General features: G+C 40.4%; 1 protein-coding gene across 1 annotated transcript in view; it reads left to right on the forward strand.

The window, feature by feature from the left end:
- The first annotated feature begins 2,049 nt into the window (after positions 1-2,049).
- Positions 2,050-22,389, forward strand: part of ints2 (integrator complex subunit 2) — a 45,744-nt gene continuing 25,404 nt past the window's right edge. The window contains exons 1-10 of the mRNA XM_038297761.1: positions 2,050-2,347; positions 4,753-5,062; positions 6,252-6,390; positions 7,919-8,021; positions 9,775-9,888; positions 10,624-10,754; positions 13,792-13,962; positions 17,535-17,755; positions 17,875-18,000; positions 18,757-18,828. Of these exons, the coding sequence (XP_038153689.1) occupies positions 4,770-5,062; positions 6,252-6,390; positions 7,919-8,021; positions 9,775-9,888; positions 10,624-10,754; positions 13,792-13,962; positions 17,535-17,755; positions 17,875-18,000; positions 18,757-18,828 (1,370 nt within the window). The 5' untranslated portion in view covers positions 2,050-2,347; positions 4,753-4,769. The remainder of the gene's footprint in view (positions 2,348-4,752; positions 5,063-6,251; positions 6,391-7,918; positions 8,022-9,774; positions 9,889-10,623; positions 10,755-13,791; positions 13,963-17,534; positions 17,756-17,874; positions 18,001-18,756; positions 18,829-22,389) is intronic.

Below are 22,389 nucleotides of genomic sequence, written 5' to 3' on the forward strand. Positions count from 1 at the left end.
AGGAAGCTGCTCACTATGCATGTTGGATTCACCCCAATCCAGAATGTGCAGTAAAAGTAAAGAAGAAGCAAGAGGCATAGTGAGCATCAGAGCCACTATTGAAGATGAAACATCCAAACTCCCTAAGAATACATCAAGAAGGTTACCCAAATGAAGCCCTCAGTGAATGTCTCAGACAGTGGAAAGCTGGAAGGGAAGGAACCACCATGGGAGGAAAAATCCCTGCATGGGATGTACCACCGACAGATGGCTGAAGTGACCAAATCCTACCAATGACTACAGAAGCTGTGATCATGGCAGCACAGGAGCAGGCACTGAGCATCAGAGCAATAGAGGCTCAGATCTACCAAACCAGGCAAGAGCCCAGGTCAGGATATGCAAAGAGGCCCCAGAAACAATCCAGCATCTCACAGCAGGGTGGAAGATACTGGCAGGAAAGGAGTACATGGAATGTCATAACCAGGTGTCTGGTATTGTCTGAAATATCAACTGGAGAGACTCGAATCAGAATGGGAGCCACCTCCTAAGGTGGGGGAGGACAGAGCTAAGATGCTGTGGGGCTTCAAGATACACACTAACTGGCTGTAACCAACCAACCGGACTATGTGATTGTTGATAAGCAGCAGAGGACGGCCGTAGTGATGGACGTGGCCAATTGATGTGTGTGTATATATATGATGAACTGCATACTACTTGGATGTAAAATAATTGCTATCATAGCTTTGTCAAGCTGCTGCCAACTTTTGTGAAGCAGGAAAAGGATAATAAAAAGTGAATCCAGTAGAACTGTTTATTGCCTACCTAAAAAGAGTGACAATAATTGAATAAACTTTTGGCTCTCAAAATGGTATCGGTGCCCCATTTGCTGGTACTCTCTGTTACTAATACCACCATTTTAGTGCTGGATCGTGGCCCTGCCCATTACTGGTATCGGGATCGGTGCAACACTAATCCCAAATGATGGAAACATCAGAAAAATAGAACAGGAGAAATTGGAAAAAACACCAAGGGGTCTGGGAAGAGAGCTAAAGGTATGCAACTCCTTGTGCATGGATTTTCTTTCTTTTTGTTTTTTTTTTACAAAGAAATTGAAAGTTGACTGGGTTTTTATCTTTAAATAGTTTTAAGTTGAAAGTGAAAGAATTTGAAGCAGCCTCAATTATCTCTAATTGTTTTACTTGATGTGTTTTTTTTTATGTACCTGTCATTTAATTTAATGTATCTCTGTTTATTATGTAGCTTTTCTGTCTCTTTGCCAGGATTCCCTTGGAAAAGAGGTTTTTAAATCTCAATGGGATTTATTTCCTGGTGAAATGAAGGTTAAATACAGAAATAAAAATGTGCAGTAACTGTAGTGCCTGTGTTCATCAGAGATCTCAGCCCAGAAGAGTGCAGCTCTAGGGACAGCTAAGATACAGAGGAGAACCCTCAAGCTCCCAGTCCTCTGGTAGAGGACCTGAGATGGAGATGGAGATACACACCCCACCCAGGAGGACGAGGGGTGGCTGATATATCACAGATTATTGTAATTTTTTTATTGATGAACACTGAATTCATGAAATTATTATTTTTTTTTTTTTTTTACCAAATAACTTCTTGGGCTTCCATAGCTCAGATTAACATCAGTTAATCACATTTTGTTCTGAGATGTGCACTCATCATCACTCATAAACATTTTGTTTTAAAGCCTTTTTCACAGCCTCTGTTTTTTTGAAAGCATGTAATAAGTAATTTTTTTATAAACATTATTTAAGAAAACAAAAATAGATCAATCAAATTTGGTAAGAACATTTGGAGATTCGACTTCTAAGCCATACCTCCAGACTTTAAATAAATAAATAAAATATATAGACATGCAAGGATTATATCTAGTGTTGCTACTTTAGAATTATGTTAAATTTATATGAAAGTGATGTTTGTTTGCTTTGTCTACTGATTAAAAAGATGCAAAACCAATAATAATTGACATAATGAAAAATTATGTGTATAAAAATATATCTTAATATCCTAAACTGCATCCCTTCTGTAATTGAATGAACCGCACAGCAGTGGGAAGCAGCTGTGTCCCAGCAGGCTGCTCTCTGTCAGTCTCTGCATCACTGCCTTTAGAAAACACCATCAACTTTACAAATACGAGAAGAAACCACAGAAACGTGAAGGGGAATAAGAAATCTGTTGAAAAACAACAACAACAAAAAAAAAAAAAAAACAGCCCCGGATAGGAAGAAGCGCTCTTCCGAAGCCCTTCAGGAGAACAGCGGCTGACAGGACGCAGCCCAGTCCGAGGTCTGAAGGCCTCGATGGTTTCTTTATTCTCCCACGGTGCTGCATCCTTCCAATAATCCAGGTAAGCGGCCTGATGTCTAAATGCACGCGAGTTTAACTGAAGTTTCTTTCAGCAGAGACAAACCATGAAGCCCACGCGACCTCTGTCACACTTAGCATTAGCATGCTAACAGCCGCAGGTGGATTAGCTAACGGCTAATAGTTATCTCAACCTTAAATATACAATTAGGTCGATATTATACGTGCTTTAAAACACAACATTTTAAAAATATATCTGTCAGCCAACTTATTACCCAACTTGTAAGTTACTTAAAATCATCATATCAGTAAATAAAACAGCTAACGTCGCACTGTTGTCATGTTAGCAACGAGATGGAGAAATATCGTTTTGCTGCATCTGAGTGATCAAACATGCTTCAAAAGTTTTTATAGACTTTTACTTTAAAATGTCACCAAATTAAGGTGTTAGATATAAAAGAATCATCATGTAAACGTATATAACTAACAGCTGTTGGCTTATACTTCTCTGTTTATAGTTATCCTTGGCTCTGATTGGTTTTAAAACATTATAGGCTGGTGGGGAGTTTGTGATTAAAGTTTGCGTTTTCATATTTTGTCGGGGTCAATAATGTCCAATTTGTGAGAATAAGAAACAAAACTATCTGCTCCAATACAGAATAACAAAGATATTGGATCCCAAATTGCTATGACAACAACAGCTACATCAGAGACTTAATATTTGTTTTTTCTAAATGACAGATCTCCATTTACTGTATAATTATTCACAGATATGTTGATTTGCATTAAAGTCTTCTTAAAAAGCACAGGAAAGGACCCTTTACTTGTTTTATTATAGGGCACACCAAAATGTTTTGTTCATTAAATATATTTTTATGTTCGACAAACAAAATCCAAGTTTAAGAAACCCTCAATCAGAACCTGGTTCACAACATGAAGTATGGGGGCATTTTCTAAAAGAGCAAAGCTCATAACATTGTTTATAGAAAGCAAAGTATCTGAGGACAAATACAATTAACTAGTAAGAAAACATGATGATGACGATCAATAATTGTGTTCCAGGACATTTGGTTTTACTAATAGCATAAACAACGTGGTGGATCTAGTGTGGTGGTCTTTAGCTGTCTTGTGGGTCTGATCTAGATATCTTTGCGTAATTGATGGGGCCATAAATTCTATTTTCTACTTTAAAATCTACACAGAATAAGCACATTTGGGTTGTGCTGTAGAATCCTAATAAAAAAGCCCACAAGTTCACGTCCAAATGCATGGCCTATTCAAAAGCTCCATTTACAGGACTGTTTTGAAACCATGCTGAGATCGGTCCGAGCATGGTAACTGTTCAGTTTAAATGGTATGCAGAACTGAACCGGACTGCACCAGACATAACCAAACCGCGCTAACATGGTACTATGTCATCAGTAGGGCTCGGCACTGTTCAGTTCTGGCTCAGTTCTCTGATAACAAAGAGGACATGAGCAGACCGTGTCATGTCCTTACAGTCAGCCTCCGTAGTAGTGTTGCGCCGATGCCATTTTTTGGCCCGATACCTGGCTGTGCAGTATTGGCCGATACCGATACCATCTGTTTGAAATTGATGTGTGTGTTTATATATGAAGAACTGCATACTACTGGGATGTAAAATAATTGCCATCATGGCTTTGTCAAGCTGCTGCCTACCTTTGTGAAGCAGGAAAAAGACTAATACAAAGTGAATCCAGTAGAACTTTTTATTGCCTACCTGGAATGGGTGACTATAGTTGAATAGACTTTTGGCTCTCAAAATGGTATCAGTGCCCTATTTGGCGGTACTCGCCGATACAGATGCCACCATTTTAGTGCTGGAAAGGGTGCCCCGCACGATACTGGTATGGTATCGGTGCAACACTACCCCGTAGTTATGAAATTTCAGACCTTCAGAAAAATACAAGCTTCTGCTTAGCAGAATCAACTTCTGTCGTTGTTTCCTGCGTCTGGAAGCCCTGATTAGACTATTGTTTGTCGTATCCACTTCCCAAAAGCCGACCCTGTTTAACTGAGCCTTCTACTCCTGGCTCTCCGGAAACTTCGTGAATGTTACGGGCGCCGCCATGTTGGTTTGGTTGTTCACCTCTAGAGAGCAGTAGTACTGTAGATCACCACTAGGAGGTGAGGAACCATGCCAGTGTGGGGTGCACGGATCGGTTTGCAGAGGGTAGGGTAAATGGGGTTAGAGTCTGAGATGCTTTGCCTTTTTTTTATTTTTTCTAAACAGGCCATTAGACGTTTCTTTCTTGTATTGAAATTAGCATTTGAAAACTTCTCCATTTGTATGCTCACTTTATCTTTGTTAGATATGAATGAATAGTTTTGTGACCAGAGAGTGACAAAAAGTCAAAGCATATCAATCTTTTAGACCAAATTTTATTTTCATGGCTCCTCAGTCTGTTTTCTGCCTGTTTCCAACAGGAATTAGGTGAACCGAGATGGCGGACAGCGCGGGGCTGCAGTTTGTCAGCTCCTTCGCCTTCGAAGCCATGCAGAAGGTTGATGTGCTTCGTCTCGCAGCCCTGAGTGACCCCGAGCTCAGGCTTCTGCTTCCCTGTCTGGTGAGGATGGCGTTATGTGCCCCTGCAGATCAGAGTCAGTCATGGGCGCAGGATAAGAAGCTGATACTTCGCCTGCTGTCTGGAGTGGAAGCAGTCAACTCCATCGTAGCGCTTCTCTCTGTGGACTTTCATGCTTTGGAGCAGGATGCACGGAAGGAACAGCAGCTCAGGTATTGCTGATGAGGGATTTTTTACTACAAGTTAAAGGTACACTATGCAACCGGTGTTGATTTTCCAGCGAGGCTCCCCCCAGAGGGCGAAAGTAAAAGTGCACTGTCGTAAATATGCACAGCTGTTCTCCTGGTTTCTCCGTCAAGCCAGGCGCGGTTGTTTTGAGCTTAGCAGACAGGCGAACGCAACGAATGACTAATGCTGCGTTCACACCGCAGCTGGCGCGACAGAAGCAGCGAGTTTACATGCAAAGTCAATGGTTGACGCGCGTCAAGGCGCAGCAAAGGAGCAGCAGGCCCAGCGCGTCTGAGCAGCTGAAGCAGGGAGAGAGACACAGCGCTGATGATCAGAGGCTATGATCTCTCCTCTTAAACAGTTTATTGACGCCTAAATTAACTTAAAATGCAGAAATCTGCCGGCAGAATATGCAGTTTGGATTATTTAGATGAAAAACACCTACCAGCTGCCGCGGTGAACCGCGAGGACGTGACCTGGCCAGAGGCTGCTGATGAAGGGGTTCCTTCTGTCGGCGCACCCCTGGTATGTGGGGGTCTGAGCGGCTCCAACAGAAAAAATATTGAAGGCAGGATAATAATCTGAATGAACTGACTGCACTGATTACGTTTTCAGGTGTATTTTCTCATTTAAACACATATTAAAACTACTTTATTCCAAATGATCACAGCAAATATAGCTGCAAGGCAGAGAAAGGATAGTGAAGCTCCGCCCAATGCGCGTCAGACACACTTTTGCACCGCACAGCCAGAGCGTCAGAACTAACTGGTTCAAGCAGCAAAAATGAAGCAGCAGACACGATTTTGCTGCTTTTGCTGCGTGAACGTAGCATAACTGCACAAGGATCGCCACTGTGCTAGCAACGAGAATGCTTTTAAGTGGGGGGTGTAGCAGTTCTCGGCCGTAAAGCAAGACTGACTCTCACGAGACTTCTGAGCCTGTGGGTGCGGGTCGGTGCTCCTGCAATTGCAAGTGCAGTATTTCCCCCACAGACCACCAGGGCGGCCGAGAATACCTTTGTTCAACCTGAAATGACTCATTTAATCATCCAAAACGTTATGGAACACATTAATTAACTGAAAAATGTTGCATAGTGTGCCTTTAATCTGTGCCTAGTGTCCACTGTAGTGTCCATTTTCACAATCATTTTTTATTTATTTATTTTTTAACCAGACACAAGGCGGGTGGCTCCAATGGAGAAAGCATCCTGGTGTCGCAGCTGCAGCATGGACTGACCCTGGAGTTTGAACACAGCGATCCCCTCAGAAGGCTCCGTTTGACTCTCAGCGAGCTTCTGGCCATCATGAATAAGGTCCTCACAGGCCGTTGGCTCAAAGCTTTTCTAAACTTTTAACCTGAACCATCATTTATAGACGCACGTTCATTTGTTTAAAGAGGCCGTTTCTCAATTTGTGTACTTTTGCGTTCTCATGTCCGCGTAAAACGTCCTAGTGCTGTTCCAATTCACAAGAAAAGCAGACCGAGAATGGAAAAAATACCCGGATGTTGTTCCCGCCCCTCCTTATATACCCAGCATGCATCAGAGTAGATTTGTCCGTTGTTGAGATTGACCGCTGTCCCAGCATGCACTGCGGCAACAGCAACTTCCAATAGAGCGCTCCATTGAAAGTCAAAAGTTCTGTTTTCTGTTGCTGTTGTTCAATAAAAGTATGTTTTAAGATCATTTGAGGCGAGAATAAAAATTTTAAAGCATCACTATATGGTCCGTTTACCGATTTAATGCGTAATTTCAAAAAGAATTTCTGAAGTTGAGAGGACCGCTGCAACCAGCGGACCTCCGAGGCTAACCGCAGCCAGGGATAATCCTAGCCCGTGTGCAGCAGCCCTCTCTCTGCATAGCCGTGTGTGAAGGACCGCTGACTTTTCATTTGGCCAAATGTTAATTTGATTTGTTTTTATCTGACTGTTCATTATTATTCCCCCACTAAACGTAAAAATAATAATTTATTATCTAGAGACCCATAATAACAGGAGGTGAAATGCAGCTCTAGACGAGTAGAGCATGTGGTGACGTCATGAGTACGCTTCTGGTCCAATTCACCCATATTTATGCTGCGTGCTCCCTTCTCACCAAGTCCAGACGTTCCTGTGTTCATCTAAAGAACATACTTGGCGAGGAAACGAGTCCGTACTCACGTTCTTGTGAATTGAGAAACAGCCTGAACCTGCGTTACGTGTGGGTTACAGTTCCACACTACTGAATTGGAAAATGTTGGCTAGTGTCAATGAAAGGTCTGTGTTTACACCTTGAAGCTTTCTTTCTGCGGTTCTTTTCCTGAAAGGGGACCCTCGAGACAAAATCTTAAATAACGCTTTGTAATATATATGTATTAGATAACCAGAAGAAATGACAACAGATTTTGACAGAAATTATAATCTTACTCAGACCAGAGAAGCTTCTTAGGGTTACAGAAGGCAAAGCTTACCAACCAGGCTCACATCTCGTGTAGTGGCCTAAAATCAGAGTTAAAGAACCATTTTATACAACTCCAGTATTCCACATCGTCACATCATTACGTCATACAGGTTTTCAGATGAGGACACATCCATGGAATCCAAGCCTTATCTAAATATTATACTACATTAGTAGATTGAGGACACCGCTCTCATTCCATCCCCAAATCTTTGCCAACTGCATAATGAAGATAATTTTTATATCCTGACAGAGGAGCTGTCCTAATTAACTATTGTGGAAAACATCAGTTCTGACATGCAACATGCAGGAATTATTAGGGTTAAACAGACTCGCACACCATCAATCAAACAAAACCAGATGTTCAAAGTTGTTGTTTTTTTTTTTTTTTTTTATCGTTTCTCAGGTGGCAGATTCCAACGGGGAGTTTTTCTTAAAGTCATCTGAGCTCTTCGAGAGCCCCGTGTATTTGGAAGAGGTGGCAGATGTCCTCTGTATTTTACAAGCAGGTAATAAAAATCCACATTTTGGTTTTTGTTTTTGTGTACATTTTGTTGCTTAATTATAATATTTGAACTTTGTTGATCTCACATTGGAGAAATTTACCTCTGCATTTAACTCATCTCCTTGGGGAGCAGTGGCTGCCATGGTGCGGTGCCCGGGGAGCAGTGTGGGGTTAAGGGTCTTGCTCAGAGCCATAGAGGCAGTCTATTGGAGTGGGTTTCGAACTCACAACCTCAGGATTCTATGCCCTAACCACTAGGCCACCACTCCCCCATGCTTTTTATATTTGACATTTCAATGAAAGTAACGTTGAATTCTATTCCGTTCCATTCTATTTTATAAGATTGGTATGTGCCAATACAGCTTTTTAAACCTTTAAAGTCGTAGGGAGGTCATATTTAAATGTCAAATCATTCTGGCTTAAACATTTTTATAAATGTACTCTGTATCAGACCATATTGTCCCAAAATTTAGAAAATTTCTGTTTTAAAAAAAATCCTGTCTTAAAATCTGTATCTTTTTTTTCGTTATTTTATCCAGGCCAGTTAGTTATACATCAGCCTGAACACCTAAATTCGGCCAATCATATATCAAAGGTCATCTGTCAATAAAATTTTTTCGGCCATAGCATCTTGATTCATATGTCCCAGCTAATATACCCAACGGTTGAAATAGGAATCATTTCCTTTCCCATTGAGTTCCGTCCCAGTGTTCACGGGGATGGACGTCTGTGTCTTCAGCAGGCGTAGAGCTAACAGAACTGGCAGCGTTGCGAGGCAAGGGCTCAAACATGTACGACTGGAAGCCTTCTACACCAAACCAAGCTTCTGCCGCCCTGGCGTCCTCTTCCACAACATCTTCGTCCCCGCTTTCCTCCTCTAAATAAAAAATGTATGACAGAGGAGACTCATCCACGACCTCCGACACTAAACTCTCCTCCTCTTGCATGTTTTCGCTGTCCATAGCGTTCCTAGACAGTGCTGTTTCTAAGTACTACTTGGTCCCAATGTCATTTCCCATTGGGAACCTACTAGCGCAAAGTTGCTAATTGGTTAGCAAGATGCTTCCGGCCACAAGCACTTAATTGGTGACTTAGAAACCCACTGATTTTAAGACAGGATTCTTTGTAAAGATAGAAATTTTCTACATTTTGGGACAATATGGTCTGATAAAGAGTAAATTTATATACATGTTTTAGGTAGAATGATTTGACATTTAAATATGACTTCCCTAGGACTTAAAAATAAACAAATAAAAAAATAAATGTTCATACATTTTTGAAAAAGGAGCCACAAGAGCCCCATGCTTCTGATGCCTGATTAAACTGAACCTCTTGTCAGCAGATGGAGGACAGTTTGTTGCTCCAGCAGGGCAATCAACAACATCTAAATTGGCTTTTGAGTTGATATAGCGGGCTAACATGAAGCTTTTAACTGAACTCTTCAAATGAGATTTACCAGTTGTTAATTGCACCAAACGTATGTGGTCGCTGTGATACTGTTTGTGATCTATTATAACCTTATTTGCTTTAGAGCAAAAAAAAACTTAATTAAAATTTGTAAACCTTGCCTTAAAGATCATGACAGTTGTATCTTTTATCATCTGTCAACCCTTTTTAAAATACTGAAAATCTCCAAAAACGTAATTGTCATTTATGCCAATTTTCCTATAAAATCTCATCAGGTTTAATTAAAAATGAATCCCTGAGTATATCTGCGTGTTAATGTTGATGCTCTTCATGTCCCTGTGCGTCCTCAGAGCTGCCTTCTTTGCTGCCCATCGTGGACGTAGCAGAGGCTTTGCTTCATATCCGCAACGGCGACTGGTTTATGTGCCTGCTGGTCGCTAACGTTCCAGACAGCTTCAATGAAGGTAGGTCCATCATGGAGGACTGCACAGATTGCCTGCAGACTGTGTGTCAACAAGTAGCGGGTTCATTTGCAGGACTGATATGGTCACTAGTGGCTGGCTTTATTATAATATTTTTAAGGCAAATTAAACTTTTTCATGACTCCAGTAAATCCTCGCCCTGTTAATTATAAGCCGCCACCGTCCCTAGCGGTGAATGTTTTCACCTTTGATGATAAACATTCAATTCTCTGGCTTCCAGAGGGAGCTGTGTGTGCTTTAAGAAACAAATTAAAGGAGATATTTTGTCTCCAGCGCCTCCTTATCTCAGACGGGGCTGGGGCCAAGTCAGTGGAGTACATACCAGTTATCCTTAAGGAATCCTTTTGGCATTATGGTTAGAAAGACTTTATTTAAATCAATCAGCTGATAATCATCGTGTACTTGACTGAGTTTTTAAAAATCATTATACATAGAACAGATGTTGGATTTCGCAGAGAGAGGAAACTGATATGATTTGAGGCCGTTCCATAGTCTTATTCAGTCATAACATTTTACTTTATAAGCTGTCTGCTGAGGGGGAACTGAAGGGAAAATGAAATAATGCCTCCCTGATGAGATTAGAATCGTTCCTCTGACAGCAAATGAGTCATGATTCTGGGGTTTAAAGCGCTAATGGAGGACGGGAGTGTGCCACAGCAAAGGGAAAGTCCTCCAAATGCCTTGGAGGTGCTGAGACGTGGCTGTGTTTGGTGGTAGTTTGCAGAGGCCTGATCAAGAACGGAGAACGACAGGACGAGGAGAGCGTGGGGGGTCGGCGCAGAACCGAAGCCCTCAGGCAGCTCTGCCAGATGAATCCCTCGCAAGCCCTGAACATCAGAGCCATGGTGGTAAGTCGCACTATAATTCCAATCAATGGAGGATGAAACGGGGATGTTTTCTGGGGTTGATCTTTACTTGCCTTGGTTTCCACTTTAACTTAAGAAATAAAACAACTTTGCTTTACTATTTACCTCATATGCATTACTATAATGTGGACACCCAATCTCATTCAAAGAGTTTTCTTTATCTTCATGATTATGAAAATGGTAGATTCAAGCTGAAGGCATCTAAACTATGAATTAACACACATGGAACTATATACTAAACAAAAAAGTGTAAAAATAACTGAAAATATGTAATTTATTCTTGGTTCTTCAAAGTATTCACCGTTTGCTTTGATTACTGCTTCGCATTACTCTTGGCATTCTCTTGATGAGCTTCCAGAGGTCGTCACTTGAAATGGTCTTCCAGCTGTCTTGAAGGAGTCCCCAGAGATGCTTAGCACTTGTTGGCCCCTCTGCCTTCACTATGCAGTCCAGCTCGCCATAAACCATCTCCATTGGGTTCAGGTGTGGTGATTGTGGAGGCCAGGTCATCTGGTGCAGCATCCTCTCACACTCCTGCTTGGTCAAATAGCCCTTACACAGCCTGGAGGTGTGTTTGGGGTCATTGTCCTTTTGAAAAATAAATGATGGTCCAACCAAACGCAAACTGGAAGGAATAGCATGCTGCTGAAAGATGCAGTGTCACCAGCAAAGCACCCCCACACCATGACACCTCCTCCTCCGTGCTTCACGGTGGGAACCAGGCATGTAGAGTCCATCCGTTCACCTTTTCTGTGTCGCACAAAGACACGATGGTTGGAACCAAAGATCTCAAATTTGGACTCATCAGACCAAAGCACAGAATTCCACTGGTCTAATGTCCATTCATTGTGTTCTTTAACCAAAGCAAGTCTCTTCTGCATGTTGCCTGTCCTTAGCAGCGGTTTCCTAGCAGCTATTTTACCATGAAGGCCTGATGTTCACAGTCTCTTTTTAACAGTTGTTTTAGAATCTGCTGCTAGAACTCTGTGTGGCGTTGACCTGCTCTCTAATCTGAGCTAACCCTAACCCTGAGGCTGGTGACTCGGATGAACTTATTCTCCACAGCAGAGGGGACTCTTGGTCCTCCTTTCCTGGGGCGGTCCTCATGTGAGCCAGTGTCTTTGTAGCGCTTGATGGTTTTGTGACTGTATTTGGGGACACTTTTTAAAGTTTTGCCAATTTTTCGGACTGACTGACCTTCATTTCTTAAAGCAATGATGGCCACTCCTTTTTCTTTACTTAGCTGCTTTTGTCTTACGATAATGCAGATTCTAACAGTCTATTCAGTAGGGCTATCAGCTGTGAATCAACATGACTTCTGCACAACACAACCGATGGTCCCAACCCCATAAGGCAAGGAATCCCACTTATTAACTTATTGACAGGAGACACCTGTGAAGTGAAAACCATTTCAGGTGACGACCTCTGGAAGCTCATCAAGACAATGCCAAGAGTGTGCGAAGTGTAATCAAAGCAAAAGGTGGCTTCTTTGAAGAACCTAGAATATAAGACATATTTTCAGTTGTTTCACACTTTTTTGTTATGTATATTATTCCAGATGTGTTAATTCATAGTTTTGATGCCTTCAGTGGGAATCTATAATTTTCATAGTCATGAAAATAAAGAAAACTCTTTGAATAAGAAGGTGCTTCCAAACATTTGGTCTGTACTGTAGACCTTTTCTGTGTTTCTCTTTTGACCCTCAAATATTTCAGATTTTAAATAAATGTTAAAATAAAAAACTAAACTAACTAAATAAGTAAATGTTCCAGAGGATATTTTAATTTGTGTGGAAAGGGAAAGCTTCCCAAATCTGTGAGATGTGTCCCCTGATGTAGGTCAGGTAGAATGGGAGGTCTCCTCCTGATTGAGAAAGCATGAATAATAACATTTAGGTATTTCTAACCAATAACAAATATTATCTGTACAAAAACAAACAGAAAAACAGTCTATAGAGAACAGGAGGTGTCGTAGTTTTGCGCTACTGTTGATTTAAATTATTCTTTTCCTTTAGAAACATCAACCTTGTTGCATTCAGTGGTTGTGGGAAACGCTTAGATAAATTGGACCTAAATGACATAAACATCTCATTTCTTTGCTACAGTAGAAACAAACAAAACAAACAGCTCCTAATAAAAAGCAGACGTTGTAAATCTGAAGCCTCCCAGAAATGTTTTGGTTTGGTTAAGTCTCATTTGCATCAGGCTCACTCTGTTATCTTTAAGGTTCCTGTGTTATTATTAATGGTAAATGCCAGAAAAGCTTATTAGCACATTTTTCTACATCTTTTCCTTTCTGTGTGAGGGCATGGTTATGTGCCCAGATTGGATTGTTTCTAGAAACACGGTAAATGCTTCAGTCTAAGAGTCTCTGTTTGGTGAAATGCTGAATCTTTGCACAGAGACTGGAATAACGATAAAGAACACCCGGTTACTAAACTGATATACGGTGTAAATCTGATCACTAACTTGTGTAATTGGCTCTGTTGTGCTGTCAACCCTTTTCTCTACCAAGATGGACTCTCATGGTAGAGGTTAGCGAGAGAGATTTGTCTCCTCGCTGATTTATGTTGTGATACAAGCTTCGGTGTGAACCCTGAGGGGAGAAATTTGTCTTCTGGCTTCCGTTGCTCCTCTAGAGTAGGTTACATGGTTGGGTCAGTTATTGAACAAGGCCCCAGGAGGCTGTGAAAATTCATTGCTCTGCAGAATGATGTCTCAGCACGACTCGTCTCCTGCAAAGTATTTTAGTTTTTGTAGCATTTCATGGTGCGATCACCATCTCTGGGTTCCTACAAACATCTGGGGAAGAAGAGTTTTTTTTTTATTGCTTCTAGGTCTTCCTATATATGAAAACTAAAGTTGCATATAAGGAATAATCCCAGTTATAATCCCAGTTTTATCCATCCATCTACTATTTCTTTATTTCGAAACTATCTTTTAAATATAGTTTTTATTTAAGATAGACTCCATAAGCACTAACATGTGATCATCATATTGACTCCTCCCCTTGTGTCCAGGTGGAGGAGTGCCACCTGCCTGGTCTGGGCGTGGCGCTCACTTTGGACTACAAACCCGATACGGCGGACGAGGCGGTCAGCCCGCTGGTGTCCTACGTCAGCGGTCTGCTGCTGGGAACCAACAGCAAAGTCCGTACCTGGTTCAGCATGTTCATTCGCAACGGACAACAGGTGAGCAGGAAGTGGGTCGCCCCGTAGCTTCACCCCTTGTTCCTCTACAGGCAGCCATGAGGAAAAGTGTAAACATGACCTAAAAGCTTTTATTAAAGCAATACAAGATAAGTTATACCAGTAAAAAGAACTAATATTAGAGAAAAGTATTCAATATAGATATCATACATTAAAATTACTGTAAGCTGTTTAGTTTTACTACATTTAAATAAGACATTAGCTGTCTGCGAACGTCCGCCCCTAAATCCCTCAATCCCTCAAGAGCGGGGACTAAATAGTGGACCTTATAGTGAAATCAGTTAACTGACCGTTCCGACAGATGATCACTGTTTTTTCTCTGTTGGTCACGTAACTCCTCCCTGCGCCATCTTTGTTATTAGTTGCACAGTGACAGTAAATCCCATAATTATTTGCATGGAAAGCATTCTGGGATATATCTGCCCGTCTAGTGACCATGGATGATCACTACTTTCAAGGAGCATTTTGGGAAATTTCGATTCCACTACTTTTTAAACCACTAGATGTTCGTACACTCATTTAAAATGGCGTAACCACTAGGGCTGGGTATTTTGGCCAAAGTCCTGAATCGATTCGATTTCGATTCATACAGTTCTAAATCGATTCAACTGTTTATTTTTTTCCTGTCACATTAAACACAAGTGCAAACTTGTAAATCAGACAGTTTAAACTTGAGATGTGTACAAAACTGTCTCAAAAGTGCAAACTTGTTTTCGAAAAGTGAAAAAGTGAAGCCTTACTCGAGCAGGCAGACGTGACACAGCAGACATGCATGAGCTGCATTATGTTCACAGCAAAAACCATATTTACAGCGTTGTCTGTATCAACTACAGGGTGTTTGCTGGTCAGCCCTCATTTGTTAATCTCTTCAGTCAACCTATTGGCTTTATTTAAAGCTGTCTGGCTTGAAGTCATCTTGGTCTGTAGATGCGAGGCGCCACTAATCATCAATGTAGAGGGAATCAACCTTAATGTCACATATACAGCACATTATCTTTAGCCTTTTTAAATCCAAAATGGTTCCAGACATCAGACTTCAGTTGGGACAGCTTGCTGAGCGGTGTGTTACTTGGGTCGGCATTTGAATGTGAACGTCACATGCGTCATTATAAAACTAATCGATCTCATTCTCTAAACATCGATTTTGCAAAAATCCTGGGTAGATAACATATGCTAGGTTCTTTAGCTGGAGTTGCGTCCAACCAAAACAGCAATGAGTAACATTAAAACTGAAGCACTTTGAATTAATGATAATGTAGAAATCTAAACAACTCATTCTGACAACTTAGGCTACGTTCACACTGCAGGCCTTAATGCTAAATTCCGATTTTTTTGTGTGAAATCGGATGTTTTTGCGTGTCCGTTCACACTTCCAAGTATATGCGACTTGTATGTGATCTACTGTGTGAACTGAAAGCATTCAACCGAAGTGTCCCGCATGCGGACTCGAGGACGCAATGACGTCACATGTAGCAAGCGTCCTCAGTGTTTGCGGAAGTAAACATGACTCGTAATACCGCAGCGTATATTGCGTTCTTTAAGTTCTTCTCCTCCTTATATTTGGCCCGGAGGCTCTTGATTTTCCGTTGGCATTGGATCCAGGAGCGTTTGTATCCCCGATCGGCCATTTCTCGGGAAATGTTTTCAAATATCCCCCGGTTCCGGTAAGACCCTTCAAGTTTGGTCTGAATCGAGCTATCTTTCCAAATATGAATTAGGTCAGCAACCTCACTTTCTCTCCATTGACTGCTCTCTGTGTTATCTTCCGCCATGGTTGTTAGTTTTTCCCGCCTCCGCTTAGTAGGACGCAGATTAGTAACGTTTAGTAACATTTGTCAAGTATCAATGACGTGTAAGTCGGATGAATGCGACCTGGCCGTACAGACACAGGTCGCATTTGAAAAGATCAGATACGTATCGGATTCAGGACCACATATCTAAGTGGCCTGGGTCGCATTTGAAAAAATCCGATCTGTGTCGTTCAGACTGTCATAAAAAGATCAGATACAGGTCACATATGGGCAAAAAAATCGGAATTGGGTCACTTCAGGCTGCAGTGTGAACGTAGCCTTAGTTTATCATCCTTCTAGTTTTCAGTTCTTTGTTGTATGCAAAAACCTTAAGCTGACATTAAAGCTTGGGCTAAAATAAAAACGTCTTTGAATGTTTTGTATTTTCAAGTTTGACATTTTGAACACATTGCGGCAACTTGTATTAAGAAAGCCTGAATATTGATTGAAATACAGTGGTAGCCATTCAAACTTTCCCCACTTTCCTTGATGCGCCCTTGGCTGCGCCTTTGCTGGTCCCCCTTCAATTTCTTTCTAAACATCAATCTTTGTACTAAAACATTCTTTCTGCCATGATTTGTGGACATTAAGATCTAAAAGACACGTCATCTGCTGGTCAGACCCTATGTCCCCCCAGTGGCTGGAAGTTGGAGGTGGTTTTGCTGGGAGCAAAATCCCTTCGTAGGGCCATTTTGAATGGCTGCTACTGTATCAAGTATTGATTCTCAAGATTTACAATCTATTCTTTTCAATCCAGTTCAGTCTAAAATTGGATTGCTGGTATTTAGAATTTTTTTAGCTACTGTCATATGTAATTGACTGTGTAGTTAAGCATCATATTGATACTAGTATTAGTAATATTTATAATAATAATAATTATAAGTAAATTAAGCTAATGTTGGTTAAGGGCAGCTGGAAGGACAGTGGAATCATTGTTTTAAATCCCACCGCAGCGATGCTGCGTTTTATCCGGCAGAAAAAAACAGCAAGCATTCTAATCATCAGTCAGTTCAGCATAAAAGACCACTGGGTCAGATTAGGATTTCTATACGATCTGAATATTCCCACTACCATGCTGACGCATTTTCATTCTTATCTGCCATTTAATTCGTTGATTTATGTCGCTGTAAATGCAGTCAGAGGTTTTCCATCCAGTGTCTCTAAAAAATAAAAATGCACCAGGCTATTTTCAACATAATATTAAATGATTGAATTATTCATTTGAAATATGTTTTTAATTATTTAATGGAACATTTGTTTCTGTATTTTACAACTTATTTGTTTATTTAACATTTGAATAATGTAACAAAATGAATAAACATTAAATCTACTGTGATGTGGTGATTACATCACGATGATTGTGAAAACCATCTGGCTACCTTCCATAGGGTCCCGACCCCTTCTTTGGGACCCACCCTTTAAATGGTATAATATATAAATGGTATAATATAAATGGTAGCAGGAGGTAATGTGCTGCGCCTGGTCCTTTAATCTGGGGAAACTGATTTTGGAAAGTGCTTGAATTGAATGTAAAGGTGTTTAAAACCTGAGAAAATTTTTCTACTTATTTGGTCTCATCTTGACAGAAATAAATTATTCCTGTTGGAAAATAACATTTATCCATAAAGCTTCATCCGTGATTGGTTCTTTGATTTATTTCGATCATTATTTCCAGTATTTTAGAGAATAAAAGTTGTATTTATTATTGCTGATGCTGTGATGTTGACTTCTGAGGTTTTCCTCTTCTTTCCGGTCCACTTTCAGAGGAAGAGAGAAAGCAGCTCAGTGCTGTGGCAGATGCGCAGACAGCTGCTGCTGGAACTGGTGGCTATCCTGCCACGCTCGCGCAGCACACACGTGCCCAATGACGCTAACATGGAAGAAGAGAGTGGTTCGGGTTACTCTGGTCTCAGGGAGGAGCACGTGGTGAAGGCCAGCGCTCTGCTGAGACTTTACTGCGCCCTCATGGGCATCGCTGGTCTCAGGTGAGAGGCATTACACCTGCGCCCTTTCTTTCTGGTTCCACAGTCAGTGTTTAGCCTCTTTTAGAGCCCTTGGATGTTTCAAATAAAACAGTTGTGTTGTTAATTGGACTCGTCTTCAGGCCTACGGATGAAGAAGCAGAGCAGCTGCTGCAGCTGATGACCAGCCGGCCTCCAGCCACTCCTGCTGGGGTTCGCTTCGTTTCTCTGTCCTTCTGCAAACTGCTGGCCTTCCCCACCCTGGTCAGGTACTTAGTTATTATTCTCTATGTTTTGCAGCATGCACTGTTTACTAACAGCCCCATTTAGACTACGCTTTTGAAACCATGCAGAGATCGGTCAGAGCACAGTAACCGAGATAACTGTTGAGTCTAAATGGTACGCAGAACTGAACCGGACCATCCCAGATACAACCGAACCACGCTAACATGGTACTAGATCCTCAGTAGGGCTCGGCGTGGTTCAGTTCTGGCTTGGTTCTCAGATAACAAAAAACGTGTGAGAAGATCGCATCATCTCCTAACAGTCAGCCTCCGTAATCATTAAATTTCAGTCGTTCATAAAAATACTAGCTTCCCTACCTCGCCACACGATTTCCACTAATGAGCAATATAATTAACCTCAACGCCTGTCGTTGCTTCCTGCGTCTGTAAGCCCTGATTAGACCATCTAGGCTAGGCTGCCTTCTTCATCTGACTCTCCGCAAACTTCCTGAATGTTATGGGCTCCACCAGGCTAATTTGTTTGTTCACCTCTAGAGAGCGGTAGTACAGTAGATCATCACTAGGAGGCAAGGAACCGTGCTAGCATGCAATGTTAACTGATCCAAACTGGGCACGGATCGGTTTGCAGAGGGTAGTGTAAATGAGGCTTCTGTCTGCAACAATGGGACTTCATTAACATCACCTGAGTCTGTTTTCAACCATGTTGTTCTATTGTCTTTGAAATGTTGGTCTTATTTCTCACATTTATTGCATTTCTCCTAATTTGTGTGTTTTTTGTAGCACTCCAGAGCAAGAACAGCTCATGGTGATGTGGTTAAGTTGGATGATCAAAGAGGAGGAATATTTTGAAAGGTAAAGTCTTTCACATATGCTTTTGTTTACAGTATGTCAGAAGCTCTTTATTAGACTACAATCGCCTAAATAAAGGCTGCAGTTAGGGTTGACAGAAATATCGAAATTTGATTCAATTCAGTTTATTTCTATAGCGCCAATTCACAACGCATGTCATCTCAAGGCTCTTTACAATTCAATCAGATCATACAGTCAAATTGAATTTTTCTGTTTAAGGAAAACCAGTTGTTAGCATCGACTCATCGACTCTAAGGCAATCCTTACACTAAGCATGCTTTTAGCGACAGTGGAGAGGAAAAACTCCCTTTTAACAGGAAAAAAACGTATCGATACTTAAAGGCAGTAGCCTATTAAGTGCTTGTTTATTTTTGTAATTAGTAACTAGGGCTGGGCGAAAAAAAAGAAAAGCTTATCGATTAAAAGAAATGCATATTGATCGATATCGATAATTATTGAAAAGATTTGAAACCATATTTTATGTGCAGCTCTGCCTGGACTTTTTATAATATTGCTAAATGATTTAATTTTAATAAAGAACACAAACACAGACTTCCAATTAAATCTTTATTTAACCAACTTTTTTAACCATAACAGAATTGTGTTAAAGAAAAATAACTTAAGATACCTGAGTTATGTTATTAAATACTGACAAAAAATAAACTAAAGTGACCAAAATAAATATAACAAATAAATAAATGGAACCCCCTGCCGCCGGCGCCATTCTTCTAAGCTGAACCAGGTTCAGCTTAGTTTCCTGTTTTAACCTGAGTTATTACTTTGAAGTTTCTGGCCCCTCAGCATTTTTCTCTCAATTGTTAGAACTACGTGGGAAACTGCCCAGAACTGAATATATATATATATATTTTCCCGAAATTCCTCGGAGGAGAGCCGCGCCGGGGCCTACACAGCTCGTACTCCTGCGGGTGTGAGCGGCTGAGATGATAAAAAAAGTTGGTTGTGTTATCAGACTTCGTTTTCACTGGTTCCCGACACATTTTCCAGATGACTGTGGTTTGTTTTTGGTCCGACTTGCCATGACCGAAATACTGCCAGACTGCCGAACTACAAAAACCCTTCTTTGGAACAATTTCCTCCGCCTCTCCTTGCTGCGACAGCTTCATGTGCTCTGTGTTGTGGTTTGAGAGGGCGGCGCTTTGTGACGGTGTGCCTGGGTCCGCGACTGTGATTGGTTGGGAGGAAGCAGTGACTAGCATAAACCTACATGCTAGGCTACAATGAGAAGGAAGGAAAACTGCGTTTCTTTTTTATCGAACTTTTATCGACTCTCTTTTTTTTCTATTGCGCCACACGTCTATCGATCGATATATATCGTTATTGAATTATCGCCCAGCCCTATTAGTAACTTCAAATTTCTGGATTTTTGCACATTAAAACAATAATATCTGAGATCATTTTCAAATATTGTTAAATGTCGTTAATGTGGGTAATTTGTGTTGTGCAGTCTGTGATATTATTGAGAAATGAGTTCGGTGTTGTGGTTGGGATAAGCTGAGTTCATCTTAATAGAAATACATTTTTTTTGCCCTTAGTTATCTGTATTTTTCATTCCCACGGTATTAGAAATGGTCTTTGAGTCTCTTGAGAGAAACTTTAGCCGCAGCTATTGATTGTTTTATTAATCAATTTATTTACTGATTATTTTTGGATTTATCTAAAAGGAGATCTACTTGTATATTTTAAGAGCATTTTTATAGGATAAAACGTGTTAAAAATAAAAACCCAATCTGATTCTCAGAAATGTTATTTGCTACACTCTTCTAAAATTAGTTATTATTTTGATATTAATGTTTACCTTAATGATTGTTCGGATTGTTTCAGATCAAATAAACGCCGTTTCGTCTGCGATGTATAAAGAAAGGCCTTGGAAGCCTAAAAGCTTCTTAAACACAACTTGAACCTTTCATGATACTAAAAACTTCAAACTTTCCCCTGAACGTGGCTATAATTAGAAACCTGATCTTAAATGAAGCCCTTAGGTCTGTCCTGTTTGTTTTCAGTGAAAAACATTTGAGAAACAATTTTTCCCTTTTAATGTATAAAAAAAAAAAAAAACCTTGATCAGCTTTTGTTTATTTCCCGGTGATGAAAACAAGAATGTAATTAGACTTGGACTTAAACTCAAATGTTTATATCCCTTTGGGTTACTCCTTCAGGGAAATTCTGGTTCCATTACATTATTTAGAGTACAAAGAGGTAAAGCAACATGCCATTAAATGTGAAAATACAGCAGACATTATAAAAAGAGTGTATATAGTACAAAAGAGCATAAAAAAGAGAAAAAGTTGTAATGTCCTGGAATATGTTTCCCTTAGATATAAAAGTATCTGCACAGTAGAGAGCTAAGGGACAGACTATGCAGTAGTTGATTTGGATTAGTGCACTTGTACTGCAAAAATGTACTGACCATATAAATACGTTCAAAGTTACACAGACTATACAGTAGTTGGCATGTGTTTATTGCACAGTGACAGAAAATAATCTCACACATGAGTGACAATAGGTAATTTTTTGCATAGGATGTCCAAGGAAGGGGGTTCTGACCTTTGTCTCTCCTCCTGTCACCTCCTCCTTCCACCAAATGAGGAGTTGTACAGCTTGATGGCTTTGGGAACAAATGAGTTCAGCAGGCTGTTGCTCCTGCATTTGGGGAGGAGCAATCTCCCACTGATCAGGCTCCTCTGAGGGGTGAAGACACGCAGAAATACTGTCTGATTCAGAAGGATTCAAGCTGTTCTGATTCCAGAATAACATCTTAAATATCAATTATAAATTACTTTTTCTATTTTCTCTCAATCGACTCATTTGAGTTTGACCTTTTAACTTTAGAGGTTCTGAAATTAATACTCACTGGTTTTATACTTAGACTTTACTAGAACCGACAGACATTAGGCCCAGTTCGCTCTACAGACTTTAGACCTTTGATTTCTTTTGCTCTGTTCTTATCAATGTGTTGTTATTTAATGGGATTATAATATTTAATTTAATTCTTATGCTAAACATATAATTATTAATAAATAGATGGTGGAGAAAAAGAAAGAAAACAGTCAGATTGTTTGCTTCTCTTTACCTGCTCTATGGTATTGTCTGTTTGTAAAGAAGGTCCTCAAACAGAAGCTAATGCTGGCGAAGATTCTCAATCATCCAGGTCAGAGTCATTCCAAAAAAGTAAAAAAAGAACTATCCATATAACATCCATACAATCATATAACGTTTTACTTTAATTAATAATAATAACATAAACTAATGATATAATAAAATGTTTTAGGAAGTTAAAACAAAAATGAACAGCTCTTTGTCTATTCCAAAACACAAAAAGAAAACTAAAAACAAACCACTGGACTTTGTTTCCAATTTTGAAGATGTTTTGCTTCCCGTCCAGGAAGCTTTTTCAATTTAAAATGTCAGAATTAGCATTGAGTTCGAAGCTAAATCAGTGGTCCCCAAACTACGGCTCGCGGGCCGGATCCGGCCCACCTCCACATTCGGTCCGGCCCCCTGAACAATACCAGAAAGTATTTTCATATAAGTTTATTTTTTATT

Source organism: Cyprinodon tularosa, unplaced genomic scaffold (genome assembly GCF_016077235.1).
Source record: "Cyprinodon tularosa strain WSP-4 unplaced genomic scaffold, ASM1607723v1 ctg396, whole genome shotgun sequence".
NCBI lineage: Eukaryota > Metazoa > Chordata > Actinopteri > Cyprinodontiformes > Cyprinodontidae > Cyprinodon > Cyprinodon tularosa.